This window comes from Nuphar pumila, chromosome 15 (assembly GCF_984573655.1).
Source record: "Nuphar pumila chromosome 15, dmNupPumi1.hap1.1, whole genome shotgun sequence".
Classification (NCBI taxonomy): domain Eukaryota; kingdom Viridiplantae; phylum Streptophyta; class Magnoliopsida; order Nymphaeales; family Nymphaeaceae; genus Nuphar; species Nuphar pumila.
The window spans coordinates 38,701,240-38,725,878 of NC_143263.1; the positions used below are offsets into that span (position 1 = coordinate 38,701,240).

General features: G+C 36.8%; 1 protein-coding gene across 1 annotated transcript in view; it reads left to right on the plus strand.

Annotated features, from left to right (window-relative positions):
• LOC149815173 (paramyosin-like protein) overlaps positions 1-24,639 on the plus strand; it is a 71,848-nt gene that overhangs the window by 15,769 nt on the left and 31,440 nt on the right. The window contains exons 4-6 of the mRNA XM_089990493.1: positions 13,683-13,762; positions 14,954-14,993; positions 15,104-15,211. Coding sequence (XP_089846619.1) covers positions 13,683-13,762; positions 14,954-14,993; positions 15,104-15,211 — 228 coding nt within the window. The remainder of the gene's footprint in view (positions 1-13,682; positions 13,763-14,953; positions 14,994-15,103; positions 15,212-24,639) is intronic.

The following is a 24,639-nucleotide window of genomic DNA, read 5'->3' on the forward strand; positions in this document are numbered from 1 at the left end:
ATCTGGCAACCTTGTTTTCAGAAGGTTATCTGTGACATACTTATGTTGGGACAAGTAGAGTCCCTTAGGAGAGTAGGCTATCTCAAGCCCAAGAAAATACTTCAACCACCCCAAGTCTTTCATCTTCAACATATTGGCTAAATTCTTTTTGGTCTCTTCAATCTTCTTTATTGTTAAATTATGTATATATTAATATATATATACATATACTTTATATATATACATTCGTATATATACATATATATACATATATATATATATACATAATTTATTGTCTTTTTCTGTACAACCAAAAACCCGATAGGGGTGTTTTGGTAAATTACCATGTAATTTTTCCCTTTTTTATTTTTCCTTTTTTCTTTCTTTTTCCTTTTTTTCTTTTTCTTTTTTTTTTATTTCTTATTTTCACTTTGGAGGACCATAAGGGGCCCCACCCATCTAGTCGTTGGGGCCTCAACGATCATATTTATGACCGTTGGGGCTCCCAACGACTAGAAAGGAGCCCCCTTTATGGTCTCCTTTTTAGTTCCCCTCTATTAATAGAGGAGGCTCTCTCCTTGTAAAAGCATGGGGTTTTCACCCTTCTCTTTCTTTCTTCAATAATATTCAACTTATGACTTTAAGTCATTTTCTACTTTTGTGAGTTTTGTGTGTATACCTTTAGTGTTTGTGTTCTTGGCTCTTGTGGTCACTCTTAAAGAGTGCCTTTGTTCTATTGGTGCTTTCGCCTCTTTTCATTACATGGTATCAGAGCTCGGTTGGTGATTGGGCTTATCTTTGTGATCTTGGGACGTGTGCCTCTCAAGCTTTTTGAAGAAAGGAAGAATATTTGGTGACGATGGAACGCGATTCTAAAGTGGAGCTTTCTTTTAAGCTCAATGGGTCCAACTATCTTATGTGGGCCTCCGCTATGGAAAATCATCTAAGAGGTAAGAAACTTTGGGGTTTTGTTATGGGAACTACTCCCGAACCCTCTTGTTCTCACTAAAATCGAAAATGAGGTTGAAAAAAGTTTAGATGGCGATGAGCGCATCAAAGTTCAATGACCATCAATCCAAAGTTGAGGATTGGGAGAGTAGCCATGCCAAAATTTTGGCATGGTTTATGAACAATGTAGACCTTAAAAATTGTGCTAATATTGCCAAATTTAGAAGGGCCAATGAGGCATGGTTTTTTTTTAAAGGTATGTATACCCAAAAGGATCTTGCTCGACAATTTTTTTGTCAAGAAAAAATCCGTTCCACCAAACAAATGGATATGAGTGTTCGGGACTACTTTAGCTCTCTAACCCCTCTCTAGGATGAACATGCTCTTCTTGAGCCTAAATGAGTGGCTCCGGAAGATATTGAGTTAAAAAGGAAACAAATTGAAAAAAAACACTTTTTCCAATTTCTTCATGGTCTTCGACCGGAGTTTGAACAAGTTAGGGCATCTCTTCTCCATAGAAGCAAAGCCTTACCCATTGAAGACGCCCTTGCCAAAATATGCCAAGAAGAAACTCGACTTGGCCTAAGCGTTAAGAGTGATGAAGTTTTGGCCGTTACTAGGCCCAGATCAAATATAAAAGCATATAGACCTCTTCACTTTAACAAAAATAATGGGCCTAGAAAGGGAGTGATATGTCATTATTGTAATGAACCGGGACACATTAGACCGGTTTGTCCCAAACTTAAAGGAAAAGTAGCCGCGGTTGGAGAAAATTCTCCAAAGAAGGAAGAAGAAAGTGCCAAAGAGGGAGATATCAAAGAAACTCGTAATCATATCTCTGAAGTTCTCCAACATCTTCTCAAGACCTCTTCTTCAACATTCCGAGCCGCCATCACCTATTCTTCATCACCTCCAGGTATGTGGATACTAGACTCCGTTGCTTCTTTTCATATGACATCTCATAAAAACTCTTTTTCAAATGTTTTTTTCGAACCCATATCCTCTTATGTTTCAACGGCCGTTGGAACATCTTTGAAAATTGAAAGTATTGGAACACTTGATTTTAAAAATTCTCAAAACTTTTTCATTCCTAAAGTAAGAATTGTTCCAAAAATTAATCTAAATCTTTTTTCCGTTTCCCAAATCACCGATCATGCATGCCAAGTCTCTTTCTCACCTAAAGATTGCACCGTGTAGGATCTCCAGTCAGGGAAGCTGATTGGGCAAGGCCATAGAAGGGGCGATATCTATTTTATGGATTTTTTGACTCTTTCATCTAAGTCATCTTGCAATCTTGTAAAAGACAAAAGTATTGGAATTTGGCATGAGAGACTTGGTCATCCAAATTTTGTAAAAATGTCTCTTTTTCCTTTTTTGAACAATACTTGTAAAGACAATCACATGACTTGTAAAGATTGCATTTTTGGGCAATCTAAAGCTACTCCATTTCCTTAAAGAAGTTACTTCACCACTCGGCCTTTTAAACTTGTTCATTCTGATGTGTGGGGACCTTTCCCTATTTTGTCTAAAGGAGTTTTTTCGTACTATGTGGTCTTTATTGATGACTTCACTCGATTTACATGGATTTACTTCATGAGTCGCAAATCCGAAGTTTTCTCCTTCTTTAAAGAATTCCATGCGATGGTTAAAAATCATTTTTTGGGAAACCTATCTATTCTTAGGTCCGATTCGGGAGGCAAATATATGTCCAATGATTTTCAAAGCTATTTAAAAGAAAATGGAATTTGTCATCAACGTTCTTGTCCCAACACTCCGCAACAAAATGGTCTTGCGGAAAGAAAGCATAAACACATAATAGAAACCACAAGAACGTTATTAATTTCAAAAAATATTCCAAAATCCTTTTGGGCCGAAGCGGTTCTAACCTCAACATACCTTATCAATAGAACCCCTTCATCTTCTTTGAAAAATCTTTCTCCATTTGAAAAACTTTACAATATGTCTCCCGATTATAAAAGACTAAGAATTTTTGGATGTAAATGCTTTGTTCTAACTCACAAAAATGATAAACTTTCTCCTAGGGCTATTGAATGTATTTTCTTACGATATGGCGAAAAACAAAAAGGTTATCGATGTTTTGACATACTAAAAAACAAACTTTATATCTCAAAAGATGTCACATTCATAGAAGAAGAAAATGGTTTTTCGCACCAACCAAATGAAAATATTGATTATTACTTTTTATTTGACTTGTTGCCTCAAGAAAACATCATAGATGATCATATTGATCCTAATGAACCACTTATTGAAGATCATTTTGAACATCCAAATGATGATCAAGATTTAGAAAAAAATGTTTCAAGACAAATACAAGTCTACTATAGAAGGAATGAAAGAAATCCACCTTGTGCCCTTGAAAAATTCTCTCAAAGTGAGTCGATCGAAGAAACCTCTCAAAGAAGATCAAATCGTATTTCCAAAGTACCAAATAGATTTGTTTCTTATGATTCTTTTTCTCCAAACTTTCGAGCATGTCTACTTGTTCTTCACTCCTTTCATGAACCATCTCATTACAATGATGCTAAACAATATGCTCATTGGGATGAAGCTATGGATCTAGAACTTAATGCTCTTAAAAAGGCACAAACTTGGGAAATCATTGATTCTCCCAATGGCAAGAAATCCATTGGATGTAGATGGGTTTTTAAAGTAAAAACTAAGAGTGATGGTTTATTAGAAAGATATAAGGCTAGGTTAGTAGCCAAAGGATATGCCCAAGAGTATGGGGTAGATTATGATGAAACTTTTGCCCCATTTGCTCAAATGACTAGTGTTCGAGCTCTTATTGCTATAACCTCTGTTAAAAAATGGCCAATTTTTCAACTTGATGTCAAAAATGCCTTTTTGAATGAAAATTTAAATGAAGAAGTTTATATGGAACCTCCTCCAGGTATGAATTTAAATGGAAAAATTTTAAAATTAAAAAAGTCCTTATATGGACTTAAGCAATCTCCTAAAGCTTGGTATGACAAGTTTAGTAATGTATTAATCAATTTAGGATTTTCTTCTTGCTATACTGACACTGCTCTTTTTGTTAAAAGGACAGGTGACTCCATTATTATGCTTCTACTGTATGTTGATGATATGATCATTACTGGGAATGACAAAAATGGAGTAAATGATGTAAAGTCCATGTTAAAAGAAACTTTTGATATGTCTGACCTTGGTTATTTAAGATATTTTTTAGGGATTGAAGTGGCTTATTCCCCGCGAGGATACATCCTATCTCAAATGAAATTAGCTGCAGAAATTTGTACCAAGTCAGGAATATTTGATGAAAAGAAAGTTGAGACTCCCGAAGTTATCAATGCAAAACTGAGGCTTGAGGATGGTGTTCTTCTTGAGGATCCAACCCCCTTCCGTCAATTAATTGGATCCCTCACCTATCTATCCATCACACGTCCAGATATAGCTCATGCGGTTCATGCAGCAAGCCAGTTTCAGCATGCACCCACTTCGGTTCATATGGCGGCCATAATGAGAATTATGAGATACGTCAAAAATACCATCTCCAAGGGACTATTCTTATCCTCTTCCTCATCTCTTGAGTTAACTGCTTTTACTGATGCTGACTGGGGAGGAAATCCCAATGATCGTATCTCAATTACGGGTCTTTGTATTTTTTTAGGTGAATCTCTCATTTCGTAGAGATGCAAGAAGCAGCAGAAGGTCTCACTATCATCTACTGAAGCTGAATATCGGGCCATGGCAATGACAACTATGAAAATCGTATGGCTCAGAAGTCTCCTTGGTGACATGGGCGTCCCCATTTCCACTTCCACCAAGCTCTGCTGTGATAACAAAAGTGCGATATACATTGTCAGCAATCACACTTTTCATGAGCGGACCAAGCATATCGAAATGGATTGCCATTATGTTCGAGACGAATATCTAAGAGGAACTATCACATTACCATATGTTACTTCAGAATATCAACTGGCTGACTTCTTCACCAAGGTGCTCCCAACTCCACGATTTATGTTTCTTCTTAGCAAACTTTCGGTCTTCTCCTCGTAAAGTTTGAGGGGGCGTGTTAAATTATGTATATATTAATATATATATATATATACATATACTTATATATATATACATTCGTATATATATAAGTATATATATACATTCGTATATATATAAGTATATATATATACATGTATATATATATACATGTATATATATACATAATTTATTTTCTTTTTCTGTACAACCAAAAACCCGATAGGGGTGTTTTGGTAAATTAACATGTAATTTTTCCCTTTTTTATTTTTCCTTTTTTCTTTCTTTTTCCCTTTTTTCTTTTTCTTTTTTTTATTTCTTATTTTTCACTTTAGAAGACCATCAGGGGCCCCACCCATCTAGTCGTTGGGGCCCCAACGATTATATTTATGACCGTTGGGGCTCCCAACGACTAGAAGGGAGCCCCCTTTATGGTCTCCTTTTTAGTTCCCCTCTTCTACAAATAGAGGAGGCTCTCTCCTTGTAAAAGCATGGGGTTTTCACCCTTCTCTTTCTTTCTTCAATAATATTCAACTTATGACTTTAAGTCATTTTCTACTTTTGTGAGTTTTGTGTGTACACCTTTAGTGTTTGTGTTCTTGGCTCTCGTGGTCACTCTTAAAGAGTGCCTTTGCTCTATTGGTGCTTCCGCCTCTTTTCATTACACTTTATATCATCTCCAGTGAGAACCGTATCATCTACATAAAGAAGCAATATACATCTTCCAAGATTAGAGAAAAAAAGATAAACAAAGCATGATCATGATGACTCTGCTAAAAACCAAGTGACCTTACTGCTGAACTGAACTTCTCAAACCAAGCTCAAGATGCTTGTTTGAGACCATATAGAACCCTGTGAAGCCTGCAGACTCTGCCTTCCGGAACTGAGTATCCCCATTTAAGAATTCATTTTTGACATCTAACTGCCAAAGATCCCACTGCTGCATGGCAGCTACTGCTAGCAGTGTATGAATTATGGTCATATGAGCCACAAGAGAAAAAGTTTCTGCAAAATCAATTTTAAAACGCTGACTGTACCCCTTAGCTACCAATTTGGCTTTTTACCTCTTCAATGACCTATCTGCCTTTGTCTTTACCTTGTACACCCATTTGGTTGCCAATGATATTTTTCTTTGGAGGAGGTTTTACTAGCTCCCATGCCTATATTCTTTTAAGTGCATTCATTTCATCAACCATCGCTCTTTGCCACTCCTCCTTTCCTACTACCTCTCTATAGGACTCAGGCTCAACATAGGAATGAATTAAGGCTAAGAAAACATGGTGATGAAGAGCAAAAGATTCATAGAACACAAAACGAGATGAAAGTAGAAATTTTACGTACCTGAGAATACGTAGAAGAAGATGGTAACTCTAAGTTTTGTTGTTGTCCTAGACCAACTGTTGTAGGAATGTGATCAAGATTGACCTCTTCATTTCCTTGCTCTTCCACTTGATCAAAAAATCGGATTTCAATCACATTTTTACGTCTCGAATAGATATGACCAAACCTATCTTCTCTAGCAAGAACTTGTTCCCCTTGACTCTCTATCATCTCTCTCACCTTCCCTTTATTTAAAAGAAACCATAATGGATAAATCAGATTCAGTTTTCAACTTTTCTTCATACGGTCTAAAGTACAACACATTCGCCTAAAAAATATGCCTGGATACCTAGGCTCATTTTTCAACTGGATCATAGCACTTGTATCTTTTCTGACCCTCAACAAAACCAAGAAAGCAACATTTGACAACTTTAGGGGATAACTGTAAGGAAACGACTTTGAATATATTAGGTTCAATAATGAACCAATAGACATGCACATGAAGTGCGAATATACTCACTAAAGGGGAAAACAGAAGCACATAATGTGCTAACACATAAACCCACAAAGGGGCAAAAATGCCTATAAGGCATAAGTTGATATTATTGAAAAGAGGAAGGGTGTAACACCCATTACATGGAGCAAAGGCTCCTCCAAAGGAGTGCTTAAATTACAAGGGGGAGACCCCTGTTTATAACACAAGAGAGGAGCTACATAGGGGGCTCCCAAAGGAGTCCTTGGGAGCCCCCAACGGTCACATTTGTGACCGTTGGGGGCTCCCCAACGACTCTTTGGGGAGCCTCCCTAGGTGGCGCAAACCACAAGAATGAATAAAATAAAAAATAAAAATAAAAATAAAATTACAAACATATTCTAAATGGAATATGCGTAAAAAGGGGAAATGACTAAACTACCCTTATGCCTAATAATAGAGAAATATATATTATATATATAATTAGGAAGATACATATGCATATATGTATATGTATCATCCTTTATATATATAAAATATATATAAGATTACAAAGATTGAATGATACATTTTAACAATAACTTGTCTCTATCTATCAGCTAGTAAAACAAAACATACACAACCAAACACTTTCAATATATCATAGTTTCAAACTTTTCCATATAGCTTCTGAAATAGGGATATGCCTTTAAGTACTCCGGAGGGCATATGATTTATCTGATAAATGCTCAATTGAACTGCATCTGCCCAAAACACTTTGGGTACCTCTCCACCAAACAGAAGAGCTCTTGCTGTTTCCAAGATATGCCTGCTTTTCTTCTTAGCTACACCAGTTTTCTTAGGAGTGTAAGGACAGGACTTTTGGTGAACCATATACCCTTTTCTTGCATAAATCTTTCAAACACATAGCTAATGTACTCACCACCAGAGTCAATATACAAAGTTTTGATCTTAGCTGCAAATTGATTCTCAACCATGACACAAAAGCTCTTAAAGATTTCAAAAAGATTTCTTCTATTTTTTATAAAATATATCCATATAAACTTTGTACAATATTTATGAAAGTTACAAAATAGGATAATCCTCCTTTTGACATAACAGAAGGACCCCATACATCTAAATGTACCAAATCAAAAGGACTTTCTGATTCTCTATCAGTAGACTTAAATGACAAAGCATGTCTCTTGGCCAATTTATAACTCACACAATCTTTAACATGATTTGACAAAACTAGCTTGGATTTTCCAAAACTTCTCGAGCATACTAAACTTTGCAACCCAGAGTTGAAAATATGCCTCAGTCTTTGGTGCCACAAATAGACTCATCCAAAATTGAAGCTCCATATCCAGTTTGAACTTCCTTCTGCTCTCTTATATCAATCTAATCCAGATAGTACAAATCTCATTTTCTATGGTCAGTCCCAATATTCTTCCTTGATAACTGATCTTACACAACACAACCAACAAAGAAGATGACAATACAATTAAGTTTGATAATTTGACCTATAGAAATAAGATTCATGGCAAGAGATGAAATATGATACACTTGAGAAAGATTAAATTTACTATCAAGATAAGATTCACAAGTAATAGAACCTACTTTGGAGACAAACATAGAAAAACCATCTGCAGTGTGAAAAATGCCACCACAGGGATGGCACTAAGCTAAAATAGACTCATGAGGTGTCATATGACATAAATCCTCAAAGTCTATTAGCCAACAAGAGGAAGGACTTGAGATACCTCAGAAAGCAGTACCAGAAGAGGAGGCAAGAGTGGTAAAGGAAGAAGGGTTGACGGTTGACTGAGCAAGAAGCTGTAATTGTTGGATCTGATGCTGAATTTCTTGCTGAACCTGCTCTAATCTTTAAAGCTATCCACTACCCATCACTCCACTACCAATTGATGAAGAGCCACCTGACTGCTCTTCCTTTGGCATTACACCTTCACTCTCAATAGAAGCTGTATATGCAGTGCCCTTCTTTTTCTTTAGAATGGGATAATAATTCTTCATATGATAAAAACCCTTATAGTAGTGACGCTGAACAGAACTAAGGTCACCTTTTCCATCAAATCCCATCTCCCCTCATCTTCCAATCCTATGTCACAGGGATTCGGCCAACCAGGTGCCGCACCCACGTCGACGCGACGCGATGCGGGTGCGCGTGCGGGTGCGGTACCCGGTGCGGTCAACACACCCAAGGTCATTTATGTCCAACTTTTGGACTTGAAAAAAAAGCGGCCCACTGAAATGGGCATGACAACCAGAAAACTTAGGAACTGGTTTGTCAACGTGGCGAGTTTCGAGACACAACTCTTCAACTTTCTTTACGACAACCACATGCCGTAGCAAACTACCAAGGAGTCTCTTCTCTAAATTGTTTCTTTGGGTCAAGCGCAGGCTCAACCTGCGAAGGTGCCTGGTTCAACAAGAATCGATTGACAACGGTGAAGAGATCGGTTCCTTCTAGCGGCGAGTGCCACTCGCCAAGCTTCTTCTGTCTCTTGAGTTGCTTCATGGTCGAAGGGAAATGATCCTCATCGAAATCTGCAGAGGGGATTGCGGTGGGGAGATACCTCCATCTCTTGGAAAGGATGTTGGTCCTCACTGCAACTTTGATGGGGAGTGAATCAGGCAATGCATTGATACTACACCTGGTGGCTTTCTTCATCATTCTCACCTTTTACTGAAGATCTGACACGTCTCGTAGTTGATGAGAGCTTAACTTTTCATGAAAATTTGGATGGTCTTAGAGAGCAACCATACTGTATCCTGAAAATTGAAGAGAGCACAGATGGTTCTGTTAAAATAGAGGGTTCAGGAAGGCAAAAGGGTAATGATGCCCATGTTGGCCCGTACAGATTGCAGTCCACTGTACCTGCCTGCAAATATTAAATCAGATTTTGATTTCCTTCGAGATATGCGCTGGGCTGGAGGTTACGTACTACAAAAATTAATACAAAATATCTAAAGCCAATGAGCTGCCAGATTTTGGGGCATGATGTAATGATCATGGACAATACAACCTTTCTTCAGGGATGACCAACTTGGTTACCATTCTAAAGTAGCTCAGTTACGGAACTAAGAGAGAATAACTAAAAGAGTCGGATGGAAAACCAAGCATATATGTCCTGGCCAGGGGGAAAATGGGGTCTCGCCCCGTTTGGACCGGTGTTCGTATCTTATTTGGTTCTTTTACATGTAATCATATATCCATCAAATCCTGATATTTGTCTGATTCAATAGCAAAAAATTAAAACCATATATGCATCCAGTAGTGCTCAATTAAACTATTAAACTCGGCTTAGACCAGTAGAGCTTAATGAAGAAACTCGATTAAGCTTGGTATATATATATATATATATATATATATATATATATATATATATATATATATATATATATATATATATTACATTTTTGCCCCTGCCGCACCCCCACACCCGGGTTTTTTGGAAGTGCCGAATCCCCGCACCCGCACCCGCACCCATGTGACATAGTTCCAATCCTATCACCACTTCTTCCACCCATCCAACCACCCATATGACTGTATACAACCATAACATTATCCCCATAAGTGAATGATCCAAAAGATTTTATCTTAGTCTCTTCTGCAATTAACTGAGCAATGACTTGGGTCACGGATGGTAAGTGAGAACGATGCAAGATGACACTCCTTGTCCCATCAAATTATGGTATAAGAGCCATGAGAAACTCAATAATTTTCTTCTGCCCTTCCATTAGTGCAAGAGAATCCCAGATTCTCTGCATATCAGAGTAGGTATCTTTGATTGACTTGCTTCCTTGGCACATACTTCTCAACTCTTGAGTGAGTTGGTAATGTCTTGCCCGGTTCTCTTGCCTATAGACTTGCTTGAGATGTGACTAAGCTTCTTTTGCCTTATGAAATTTTAAAATGTTCATGGAAATTCTCAGTTCCACATACCAAAGAATCCAAGCTTTGACTCGTGCATTGTTCATGGCCCATTCCTCTATAGATTTATCAAAATCCTCATCAGAAACTTTAGGTTTTGCCTTTGAACCATCCAAATAGCCTCCCAATCCTTTTACAACCACCACTGCTTCCAAAAAATCAGCCTAATATGCATAGTTGTTCCCATTTAACTTGATTGGGATGATTTGAATCCCTTTCTTCTCTATGATACCACTCAATAAATATTACCAAAAAAAATGAAAGGAATGAGCTTGCCAACAGAAACAACTAAGGGCACATCAAAAGTCAGATGGTTAATACAAGGCATAAATGAACACCACAATATGCTGATTTATGCTTAAAAAATATTGAATCCACATAAATGCAGCACAATCGTACCAACTAGACGAAGTTGACAGCTTGAAAATAGCTTACCGCAAGCTAAAATGCCCTAAATCTTGTTAAAATTCTCTCTAAAAAATACAATAACAACAACCAATACCACCAAGACCTTTCACGAACCACTTCCACACCAGTTTTACACCCAATAGCTATGACCCAACGCTGCAATACAATGAATCTGAACCAAAAACTGCAAAAAAAAAACAGGTTACCGCTAGCTAGAGCCACTCAAAACTTCGATAGAACTCCCCCAAAACAAAAAACAAGAGCACCAAACCACCACAACAGTGTTTCTAGGTCAAAAAACGACCTAGAAGCATCCAATGTGGGCCTCAAATACCCACTGATTCACACAAATTGAGCAAAAACTCAAATCTGGTTACTGTTCACATAAACTGTGCCTTCAATGAAGATGATTTTTACACACAAATCATCTAAAATCATGATCTACCCAATGCTGCCTTCAGATGGGACAAATTGCAAATTTCCGTACGACTAGACCCTTAAAAAATTGACGTCAGCAATCCTTCACGCAGCTTCAAAGTGAAGCCCTCCTCTCACGACCTCAAATTAGCTCTGATACCATGTTAACTATACTAAAAAAGAAGGATAGATGCTAGGGTTAGAAGAGGTACAACAAACCAAAGGAGAGAACAAATGTTCTATATATTCATGTCGTGAATGAGAGCTCTTTAATACAATACAAGGGTCAATCCCCTTTGGACATAAAAAAAGAATAGATGAAAAGACTAGTATACCCCTTCATTATAGGGTATGTACATTATTAGCCTAATAAGTTACTTTACATAACTCTATGATACATTATAGCACACAGACTTTCAATATCCATCAGTGGTTCTGATCATTGACTGAAGAAACTTCGTGTCGCGGTATTTTTATCGTTCTCGAGCTCCGTATATATACGTGTATTTCTGGACATCCAGCCATCTTTGCTGATGTTTTTCAATACCATCCGGTGACCTCTGGTGAAGCACCAGGTATCACTGGCATCCCTACTACACCTGGAGTTCAGAACACTAAGGCACTCGCTTGGATATCCAGCCGATTCTCCAGCAGCTCTACATGAAGTAGTCCATTTGATCACAACTGCCAGACTGCTACAGTAGGAGCGGTATCACCCGCAGTTGCGTGACAGTTGATAGTGTTTCTCGTTTTCCGGCCGATTGCCGGAGTATCCATCGGCAGAGACTTCAGTCCTGTCGGTACATTGATCTTCACGCATCGAGTGGGCCCATGATCACTGGGAGATTTGTTGGCGGTGATCACAGCGCCGACAACGACCCCCTGTGCACACACACATGGCCTATGCAAGCCGCAGCCACATGCAGCAGTGCCTTTGGAGGCACCACACCCTGCACGGCTGTTCTTTGCACACCTTCTAATGTGCGTTCACCTCATTTTCCGCTGGACATCTCCATGGTTGAATAGCCCCCGAGTGGTTAGTACCAAGGTGATTTTCTTGTGAGCTTTGGAAGCTCCAGCAGCTGCGTATAAGAATGCGCAGCAGCATATATGCCTGGCAGTAGCGCGAGTCTCCCTTTTGTGTGCAGGCCTAACACACAATGATTGTTCTATTACAAGACCACTGAAGCTTCGAAAAATAGGTGCCCACTAGCCGGGCTGCTATCAGAGACTGATCTCCTTTTCGGATCCATGGGTTGAAGATGATCCTTTAATATGTTTCTCCTTATGCTTATTTATTGCCAGATTTAAAGATTACTAAACTAGTCAATGTTGGAAAGAGAACTTGGGCTGTGAAGTGTGGCTTACAAGCCCTTCAGATGCTGAGCTTGAGGAGTGTTTCAGAGCTGATTGATTTGCTGCAACTGCAGTATTGAGAGGGAATGGAGATTAATCAATTTGGTGTGGTAAGTCAATTATCAGAGAAGTCTTCACCAAGGGTGACATATTTGCATGTTTGACTTAAATATGTGCATTTGGAAAACCTGCTTACGAGGTGACTACAAATTGCTTTGACTTTGAATTGATTAGTTCTTAAACAAGTTAAAGAATCAAGTTTTATACTCAGATACAGGTTATTATTCAATTATGTTTTGCCCCACCTTGTTGGATATCTGGTTGAACGCTTTAGTTTTCTTGTTTTAACTTTTGTCAGTTGCCATGTGAAGGAAAATAGGATGTTATGCTTTTTAATCTTCAGGATAAGCATGCAAGAAAATAGTTCTTGGGTTGTTCTGTCTGCAGTTCATGTAGTAGTGCCTGCTGTAGGCAATATCCAACCAAATAAGTAAACTGAACCAATCCTCAAGTTCTTGAGTTGAAATTGTTAACATTGTAAAAGATCATTAAGGGATGGAAATATGTGCTTCACATGCATATATGGATGTCTTATCTGGTTCGCATATGATATTCTATAGATTTTCCTCTTTCTTCATTAATTACATCACTAACATCTTAACTCGAGTTGGTGTTAGTTGCATCTAGCATCACACTGGTTGAACATTTTCCAAACATTTTGTGTCTGTTATCACAATATTGTCTGCTGTCCCTCATTGTATCCTGTTCCTTTTCTCTGTAGTATCATATATTTGTAATTGGCCTTTAATGGTTTCTTGAACCATCTATTTGAAGGTACTAGCTTCTAAGTTAAGGGAAATATTACATCTGAAGCGTCAGCTTGATGATATGCCTACCCTAATGGAACTTATCCAGTAAGTAAATCATTCAAAAGATTCCTCTAGTTTTTTCCCAAAGAAACAAGACTGTTGGATTGAAATATTCCATTGTAGAGAAAATATCAGAATGGAGCATTATTTGACTAAATGATGCTTTATAAAACATATTTTTCTCCTTGTTTTCGCTTACAAGTTTCCTAGGAACTATGTAACATGGACAATTCTAAAAGGGCAAAAGACCCACGTCGGTGTGAGTGCAACACTTGGGCAGTGCCAGGTGCAGTCAACCGCACCAGGGTCCATTTCTGTCCAAAACTGGACTCGGTTAAACCTAACCAAGTCCAGTTTCATCTATTATATACATAAAGACATACATATGTACACACATATGTGTCACACCCTTCGCACCTGCGTCTATGTGATATTTCTTGATGTATTCTAGCAAATGTGTATTTCTTGATGTATTCACTGGGTTACCTGTTCAAAGGAAAACTGCTTTGGCAAATATAGTATTGAATTTTAGAATAAAGCCATCCAATATTATGTTATCACATATAAAGGTTGGTGGAAATTCCGAAGTTACTGTTCATGTTTTGATCAGTCACCTGTATCATTCAAGGTAATTTCTTGGCGATCGTTTTTCTTGGAGATATTTTCAAAAGTGTTTTTTCTCAAGAAAATATAGGGAAAATCTCGGAAGCTATGAATAATAAAAAAGAAAAGAATAAAGAAACAATTAGAGGAAAAAGGTTTTGTAGTATTTCTTTATTCTTGCAAAAAATAAAGAAACAATTAGAAAAGATTTTAAAATATAAAAGAAACAAAAAAGATACTTAAACTATATAAAAAAGGTGTTTTTTGAAAATCTCGAGAATATCTCGGGCACATATTTTAGGTTCTGGCGATATTTTGAAAATCTCGGGAAAATATTGGTTGACCTTGAAAAACCGATAATATCGTGATATTTTCAAAATATCGGCGATATCAGTGACTATGGTTTTGAATAATTCCCAAAACATTCACTACCTTTCTGCATGTGGCAGCCTCGTTGGCATTGGTGTAGCCTTCAAACTTTTTGAACCTATCATTATTCAATCTTCAAATGAATCAATTTTTTAGGACGAATGGTTGAAGATGTGATATTTTAAACAAGGGACTAGATGATGTTTTAGAAATTGTTCATGTAGAAAAAGCAAGAAGGATTCTTATTAAAATGCTGATTTCTAGGTATGAGCGGCGATTTGCTGAACTGTATACACAAATCCAGGTATAAGATTTTCCTTGATAATTGGGTTAGATTACTTACAATAAATTAATGCTGTAATATGTAATCCTAAATGCTGCTTATCTCATAGGTCTGCACTTACTATTTTTCAGGAAAAGCTTCTACATACGCGAAGACTGTATGATACTTACAATGCTTTACTAGAGTCTAAAGAGTTGGCATCAAAGGAGACTTCATTATTGAATTCCATACACCGACAGGTTTGCAAAAGAATCAGCACTTAATTTTTACTTAAGTTGCATTGCAATTGTAACGATCTTATGAAATTTGACAAAGGTCACAAAACCACATTGTCATGACTCATGTAGCATTTTTCATGCTTAAACTAAGAGCCTTTGCATTTCTTTTGGCTGTATTCAAAACCTCCACAATCTTGATAGTTGGCTTTCACACTTTTTCAGTTTTGACCATTTTGTGTAGAGTTTCAAAGATCCTACACTTGATACACTTAGAAGTACACTTAATTGCAATGTTATGAATAATGGTGAGGCAACACAAAATGCTATAGTACTTGTGAGGTGATGAAGCACCAAGCTTCATTTCCATAAACTTTTCTATTTATAATTTATAAACATTTTTCAATAAATAGATACCAAGTTTATAATCATGAACTCATAAAATTTATAATATGATTTGATTTTCAAAAGGGAATTAAAAACTAATGCAAGGACTGAACTTGGTACTCTCCACTTCTGGAAATTCTCACTAAAGGTCTCAATACCTAGCTGCAACCAGAAATGCTTGCTGGAAGTGTTGAAAAATGGGTACGGTTTGCATAAATGGAAAAGAGATGGTCTAAATGATTAAATCATTGAACCTCTGCCTTTAACATTTATTGGTATATTTTGTACTGAACTTTTGGTTGGATAAGGGTTTTTCATGTAAGAAGAGATGAGTGAGGCATGTTCGAATAAAGTGTCCACCAACAAGTCCAAAGTGCACAAACACAAATGCCACTAAGGGCTCACAAATGCTACAAATAGCACAATCACAAATGCCACTAAGGGCATACACAAAGAATAATAAAATAATAATATTTTATTGGAACACACGATGCAAGAAGCATTACATTGAGAGAGGGGTTTACCCCTTATTTATACACACCATGGAGTCCCAAAATAGAGATGTTGGAGCTAGTTCAATGGCTATTCAAACTATTCAACATTGTGTTGACTAGTTCAAATAGAACTATGACTAGTTCAAAATAAACTAGACAACAACAACTACGCCTTCATCCCAAAACAATTGGGGTCGGCGATATCAACCAAAAAAGAAAATCATTCTGGGTCCTCCACATGAATCCTTCTCCTCCAATCATTTCTATCCAATGTCATGTCCTCGGTGAGGTTCAAAGCATTCATATCCTTTCCTATCATCTCCATCCAAGTCTTCCTAGGCCTACCCCGACCTCTTTTAACTAATATATTTTCTCATTTCTCCATCCTTCTAACTGGAGCATCAATAGGCCTTCGCCGAATATGTCCAAACCACCGTAAACGATTCTCTCTCATCTTATTTTCAATGGGTGCAACGCCTACCTTCTTACGTATCTCTTCGTTTCGAATCTTATCTTTTATTGTATTTCCACACATCCATCAAAGCATACACATCTCAGCTACACTCATTTTTTGAATATGATGTCTCTTGGCAGCCCAACATTCCGTACCATATAATGAAGCAAGCCTAATTGTCGTCCTATAAAACTTTTCCTTCAACCGCAATGGCATTCTACGATCGCACAACACTCCAGTTCCACTTTTTCATTTCATCCACCCAACCTTTATCCTATGGTTTACATCTCCCTCAATTTCTCCATCATTTCGAATGATAGATCCCAAATATTTGAAACAGTCATCCACCGATATTTCTTGCTCGCCAAGCTTCACTACACTCTCATCACTACTGCGTTGCTTACTAAACCGACATTCCATATATTCTGTCTTACTCTTACTCAACGTAAAACCTCTTGCTTCCAATGTCTGTCTCCATAATTCTAACTTAGCATTAACCCCATCTCTAGACTCATCGATCAAAACAATATCATCAACAAACAACATACACCAAGACACATTTTCTTGAATTGCTTTCGTAAGCTCATCCATCACTATAGCAAATAGGAAAGGGCTTAACGTAGATCCTTGATGTAACCCAACTGTTATAGGAAAATTGTTTGTCACCCCTTCACAAGTGCGGACATTAGTTACCACTCCTTCGTACATATCTTTAATTAAACCGACATTCAAAATAAACTAGACAAAAAGAAAAGAATAAAAAACAAAAGAAAAATATTTATAAAAAATATAAATATATATATATATATATAATACATATATATATATATATGTATACATGTATATGATATGTATACATATAAATACATATATATTATATACATATACATTATATATATAGATATATATACAATTTAACACTCCCTCAAACTTACGGTCAAATAACTAAAGTTTGCCTAAAAGAAAGTGAAATCTAGGAGCCGCGAGAGATTTGGTGAAAAAATCTGCCAACTGGTACTCTGAAATAACATAGGGTAGATTGATAGTACCATTTAGATATTCTTCTTGTACATAGTGAATCTATTTCAATATGTTTTGTACGCTCATAAAACGTCCGGTTGTTGGCAATGAGATGAAACTTTTGTTGTCATAACACATGTGTGAGGCTCTTGTTACATGAACTCCCATATCTGCAAGTAATCTTTTGAGTCAGACAACTTCTATAGTTGTCGTAGCCATGACTCAGTATTCAGCTCCAGTCGAAGAGAGAGACCTTCTGCTACTTACACCGCCATGAAATCAAATAATCACCTAAAAAGACACAAAAACCCATAATTGAGTATATGTTATTGGGATTACCTCCCCAACCAACATCAATATAAACAATTAAATCTAACGGGGAAGAAGTACACAAAAAAATGCCTTAATCAATAAAAGACTTAATATATCTAATAATGTGCAAAAATGTGTAATGAAAAGAGGCGGAAGCACCAATAGAGCAAAAAGTCACTTTTTAAGAGTGACTACTAAAGCCAAGAACACAAACACCAAATGTGCACACACAAAACTCACAAATATAGAAAATGACTTAAAGTCATAAGTTGGCTATTATTGAAGAAAGGAAGAGAAGGGTGTAAAAACCCATACATTTACAAGGGGGAACCTCCTCTTTATATAGGTGAGGAGAGCACTAAAGAAGGACCATAAAGGGGGCTCCCTTCTAGTCGTTGGGAGCCCCAACAGTCATAAATATGACTGTTGGGGCCCCAACGACTAGATAGGTGGGGCCCCTTTATGGTACCAAAAAGTAAAAACAAAAAATAAAAAAGGAAAAAGAAAAAAGGGAAAAAAGGAAAAAAGGTAAAAAGCAAAAAGGTACAAATGGAATTACCAAAACACTCCTATCAGGTTTTTGGTTTATACAAAACAGAAAAAGACTATATTATTATGTATATATACATATATACGTATATATACTTATATATATACGAATGTATATATATAAGTATATGTATATATATATATATATATTTATATATACATAATTTAACATGCTCCCTCAAACTTTACGGGGAGAAGACCGAAAGTTTGCCAAGAAGAAACATGAATCGTGGAGTTGGGAGCGCCTTGGTGAAGAAGTCAGCCAGTTGATACTCTGAAGTGACATATGGCAATGTGATGGTCCCTTTGAGATATTCGTCTCGAACATAATGGCAATCTATTTCGATATGCTTGGTCCGCTCATGAAAGGTGTGATTGCTGGCAATGTATATCACACTCTTGTTATCACAACAGAGCTTGGTGGGAGTGGAAATGAGAACGCCCATGTCACCAAGGAGACTTCTGAGCCAAACAATTTCCATAGTAGTCATCGCCATAGCCCGATATTCAGCTTCAGTAGATGATAAAGAAACCTTCTGCTGCTTCTTGCATCTCCACGAGATGAGAGATTCACCTAAAAAAATACAAAGACCCGTAATTGAGATACGATCATTGGGATTTCCTCCCCAGTCAGCATCAGTAAAAGCAGTCAATTCAAGGGATGAGGAAGATGATAAGAAGAGTCCCTTGGAGATGGTATTTTTGATATATCGCACAATTCTCATTACGGCCGCCATATGAACCGTAGTAGGTGCGTGCTGAAACTGGCTCGCTGCATGAACCGCATGAGCTATGTCTGGACGGGTGATGGACAGATAGGTGAAGGATCCAATTAATTGACGGTAGGGAGTTGGATCTTCAAGAAGAACACCATCTTCAAGTCCTAGTTTCGCATTGATAACTTCGGGAGTCTCAACTTTCTTTTCATCAGATATTCCTGATTTGGTACACATTTCTGCAACTAACTTCATTTGAGATAAGATGTATCCTCGCGCGGAATAAGCCACTTCAATTCCTAAAAAATATCTCAAATAACAAAGGTCAGACATATCAAAAGTATCTTTTAGCATAGACTTAACATCATTTACTCCCTTTTTGTTATTCTCATTGATAATCATATCATCAACATACAGCAGAAGCATAATAATGGAGTCACCTGTCCTTTTAACAAAAAGAGCAGTGTCAGTATAGCAAGAAGAAAAACCTAAATTGATTAATACATTACTAAACCTATCATACCAAGCTTTAGGAACTTGCTTAAGTCCATATAAAGCCTTTTTTAATTTTAAAACTTTTCCATTTAAATTCATACCTGGAAGCGGTTCCATATAAACTTCTTCATTTAAATTACCATTCAAGAAAGCATTTTTAACATCAAGTTGAAAGATTGACCATTTTTTAACAGAAGCTATAGCAATAAGGGCTCGAACACTAGTCATTCGAGCAACTGGGGCAAAAGTTTCATCATAGTCTACCCCATACTCTTGGGCATATCCTTTGGCTACCAACCTAGCCTTATATCTTTCTAATGAACCATCACTCTTAGTTTTTACTTTAAACACCCATCTACATCCAATGGGTTTCTTGCCATTGGGAGGATCAATGATTTCCCAAGTTTGCACCCTTTTAAGGGCATTAAGTTCAAGTTCCATAGCTTCATTCCAATGAGCATATTGTTTAGCATCATTGTAATGAGACGGTTCATGAAAGGAGTGAAGAGCAAGAAGGCATGCTCGATAGTTAGGAGAAAAAGAGTCATAAGAAACAAATCTATTTGGTATCTTGGGAATGCGATTTGATCTTCTTTGAGAGGTTTTTTCTATCGACTCATTTTGAGAAAATCTTTCAAGGGCACAAGGAGGATTTCTTTCATTCCTTCTAGAGTAGACTTGTATTTGTCTTGAAACATTTTCTTCTAAGTTTTGATCATTATTTGGATGTTCAACAAGATTTTCATTAAGAGGTTCACCAGGATCAACATAATCATCTATGATGTTTTCTTGAGGTAACAAGTCAAATAAAAAGGGATAGTCAATATTTTCATTTGGTTGATGCGAAAAACCATTTTCTTCTTCGAGGAATGTGACATCTTTTGAGATATAAAGTTTATTCTTAAGTATGTCAAAACATCGACATCCTTTTTGTTTTTTGCCATATCCCAAGAAAATACATTCAATAGCCCTAGGAGAAAGTTTATCATTTTTGCGAGTTAAAACAAAGCATTTACATCCAAAGATTCTTAATCTTTTATAATCGGGAGACATATTGTAAAGTTTTTCAAATGGAGAAAGATTTTTCAAAGAGGATGAAGGGATTCTATTGATGAGATATGTTGAGGTTAGAACCGCTTCGGCCCAAAAGGATTTTGGGATATTTTTTGAAATCAATAAAGTTCTTGTAGTTTCTATTATGTGCCTATGCTTTCTTTCCGCAAGACCATTTTGTTGCGGAGTGTTGGGACAAGAACGTTGATGACAAATTCCATTTTCTTTTAAGTAGCTTTGAAAATCATTAGACATATATTCACCTCCCGAATCGGACCTAAGGATAGATAGATTTCCCAAAAATTGATTTTTAACCATTGCATGAAATTCTTTAAAGAAGGAGAAGACTTCGGATTTGCGACTTAGGAAGTATATCCACGTAAATCGAGTGAAGTCATCAATAAAGACCACATAATACGAAAAACCTCCTTTAGACAAAATTGGGGAGGGTCCCCACACATCGGAATAAACAAGTTCAAATGGCCGAGTGGTAAAGTAACTTCTTTGAGGAAATGGAGTAGCTTTAGATTTCCCAAAAATGCAATCTTTACAAGTCATGTGATTGTTTTTACAAGTATTGTTCAAAAAAGGGAAAAGAGACATTTTTACAAAATTTGGATGACCAAGTCTCTCATGCCAAATTCCAATACTTTTGTCTTTAACAAGATTGCAAGATGACTTAGATGGAAGCGTCAAAAAGTCCATAAAATAGAGATCACCCCTTCTATGGCCTTGCCCAATCAGCTTCCCTGACTGAAGATTCTGCACTGTGCAATCTTTAGGTGAGAAAGAGACTTGGCATCCATGATCGGTGATTTGGGAAACGGAAAAGAGATTTAAATTAATTTTTGGAACGATTCTTACTTTAGGAACGAAAAAGTTTTGAGAATTTTTGAAGTCAAGTGTTCCAATACTTTCAATTTTCAATGACGTTTCATCGGCCGTTGAAACATAGGAGGACATGGGTTCGGAAAGAACATTTGAAAGAAAGTTTTTATCAGATGTCATATGAAAAGAAGCACCAGAGTCTAGTATCCACATACCTGGAGGTGATGAAGAGTAGGCGATGGCGGCTCCGGATGTTGAAGGAGAAGACTTGAGAAGGTGTTGGAGAACTTCGGAGATATGATTAAGAGTTTCTTTGATATCTCCTTCTTTGGTACTTTCTTCCTTCTTTGGAGAACTTTCTTCAACCGCGGCAACCTTTCCTTTAAGCTTTGGACAAACCGGTCTAATGTGCCCCGGTTCATTACAATAGTGGCATATAATTCCCTTTCTAGGTCCATTGCTATTTTTGTTAAAGTGAGGAGGTCTATATGCTTTAACATTCGATCCGGGCCTAGTAACGGCCAAAACTTCATCACTCTTAATGCTCAAGCCAAGTCGAGTTTCTTCTTGACATATCTCGGCAAGAGCATCTTCAATAAGTATGGCTTTGCTTCTATGGAAAAGAGATGCCCTCACTTGTTCAAATTCCGGGCGAAGTCCATGAAGGAATTGAAAAAAGTGTTCCTTTTCAATTTGTTCCCTTCTTAGCTCAATAGCTTGTGGAGCAACCCATTTAGGCTCAAGAAGGGCAAGCTCATCCCAAAGAGGGGTAAGAGAGCTAAAATAGTCCCGGACACTCATATCCATTTGTTTGGTGGAACGAATTTTTTCTTGACAAAAAAATTGCCGAGCAAGATCCTTTTGGGTATACATATCCTTAAGGAAAAAGCAAGCCTCATTGGCCCTTCTAAATTTGGTAATATTAGCACAATTTTTAAGGTCTACATTGTTCATAAACCATGCCAAAATTTTGGCATGGTTACTTTCCCAATCCTCAATTTTGGATTGATGTTCATTAATGGCTTTGATGCGCTCATCGCCATCTAAATCTTTTTCAACTTCATTTTCAATTTTGGTAAGAACAAGAGAGGGTTCGGGAGTAGTTCCCATAACAAAGCCCCAAAGTTTCTTACCTCTTAGATGATTTTCCATAGCGGAGGCCCACATGAGATAGTTGGACCCATTTAGCTTAAAAGAAAGCTCCACTCTAGAGTCACGTTCTATCGGCACCAAATATATCTCCTTTCTTCAAAACTTTGAGAGGCACGCATTCCAAGATGACAAAAGAAAAGCCCAATCACCAACCGAGCTCTGATACCATGTAATGAAAAGAGGCGAAAGCACCAATAGAGCAAAAAGTCACTCTTTAAGAGTGACTACTAAAGCCAAGAACACAAACACCAAATGTGCACACACAAAACTCACAAATATAGAAAATGACTTAAAGTCATAAGTTGGCTATTATTGAAGAAAGGAAGAGAAGGGTGTAAAAACCCATACATTTAAAGGGGGAACCTCCTCTTTATATAGGGGAGGAGAGCACTAAAGAAGGACCATAAAGGGGGCTCCCTTCTAGTCGTTGGGAGCCCCAACGGTCATAAATATGATTGTTGGGGCCCCAACGACTAGATAGGTGGGGCCATTTTATAGTACCAAAAAGTAAAAACAAAAAATAAAAAAGGAAAAAGAAAAAAGGGAAAAAGGTAAAAAGCAAAAAGGTACAAATGGAATTACCAAAACACCCCTATCAGGTTTTTGGTTTATACAAAACAGAAAAAGACTATATTATTATGTATATATACATATATACGTATATATACTTATATATATATATACGAATGTATATATATAAGTATATGTATATATATATTTATATATACATAATTTAACAAAATGCTCCCATGTGAACATAAGTGGGAGCATACTGAAATTGACTGGCTGTGTTTATATGTGTTATATCAGGTCTAGTAATTGAAAGATAGGAAAGTGCTCCGATAAGCTATCTGTAAGGAATTGGATCTTCAAGTGGTTCCCCATCGTCAATTCTTATCTTAGTGTTGACAACCTCGAGAGTATCAACCTTCTTATCATCCGTGATTTCGGACCTGAAAACAATACCAAGATCAAATTTAGACTAAGACAACAAATAACTCCTAGGATAGTAGGCAACTTTAATTCCTAAGAAGTATTTTAAAAAACCCAAATCAATCATTTCAATTTTTTTTTAAGTTTTTTAATGTTTTTAACTCCCTATTTGTCTTCTCCAGTGATAATCATATCGTCCACATAGAGGAGAAAAATAATTGTAACACCCCAAAATTTTGAACTTGTAAAACTTTTAGAATAATTGAAATAGACTAAAAAATCCTTTATTCTTTTCAGAGTTTTTGCTTTAGTGAATCAGCAGAAACAATTTTTCTAAAATAATAGACAAGTCGACAACCTTGGGTGCGTTAGCGTAAAAACCTCAATTTCACAATAGATAGAATCTTCGCAAAGCATTCAGAAAACCATATGCATTAGAAGAAAATATCAAGTTTATACAAAATGAGATTTCCTGAGGAAACCCTTATACAAAATTGTAAAACTTCAAAATTTATCCAGGACGCAAAATGCCAGCAGAAAACAGTGGGATGTTGAAGTCATCTTGCAATCGCGCCATCGCCCGTCTTGTAAACCTAATCATGACATGTACCCATAAGATAGGTCAGTTTCATAAAAAACTGGTAGGTGCATAAGTATGACAATAAAAGAACAAATCTAGTAAAAACATTTAATTCATACATGATACACAATTCAACATGTATTATGAATACAACTAACATATGCACCAGATTCATGTATGATATGCAATCCAGCAAGTAATGTATGCATCAAATTCGTACATGATACTCAATTCAACCAGTAATACGACAAATATGACAAATAGTTATTTAACACATGATGCACAATTCAACAATTAATACAACAAAGTTAACATAAGCAGTTAATTAATACATGATGCGCAATTCAACAAATAATGTGAGTAAGATAATTTTGTTTCGATATTAAATAGCCTGCGGATATGCACAAGCACGAAACATAGAAACAACTGAGACTAATTCGGGGGTTTATTATGACATGTATTTTTAATACCCCGAATAA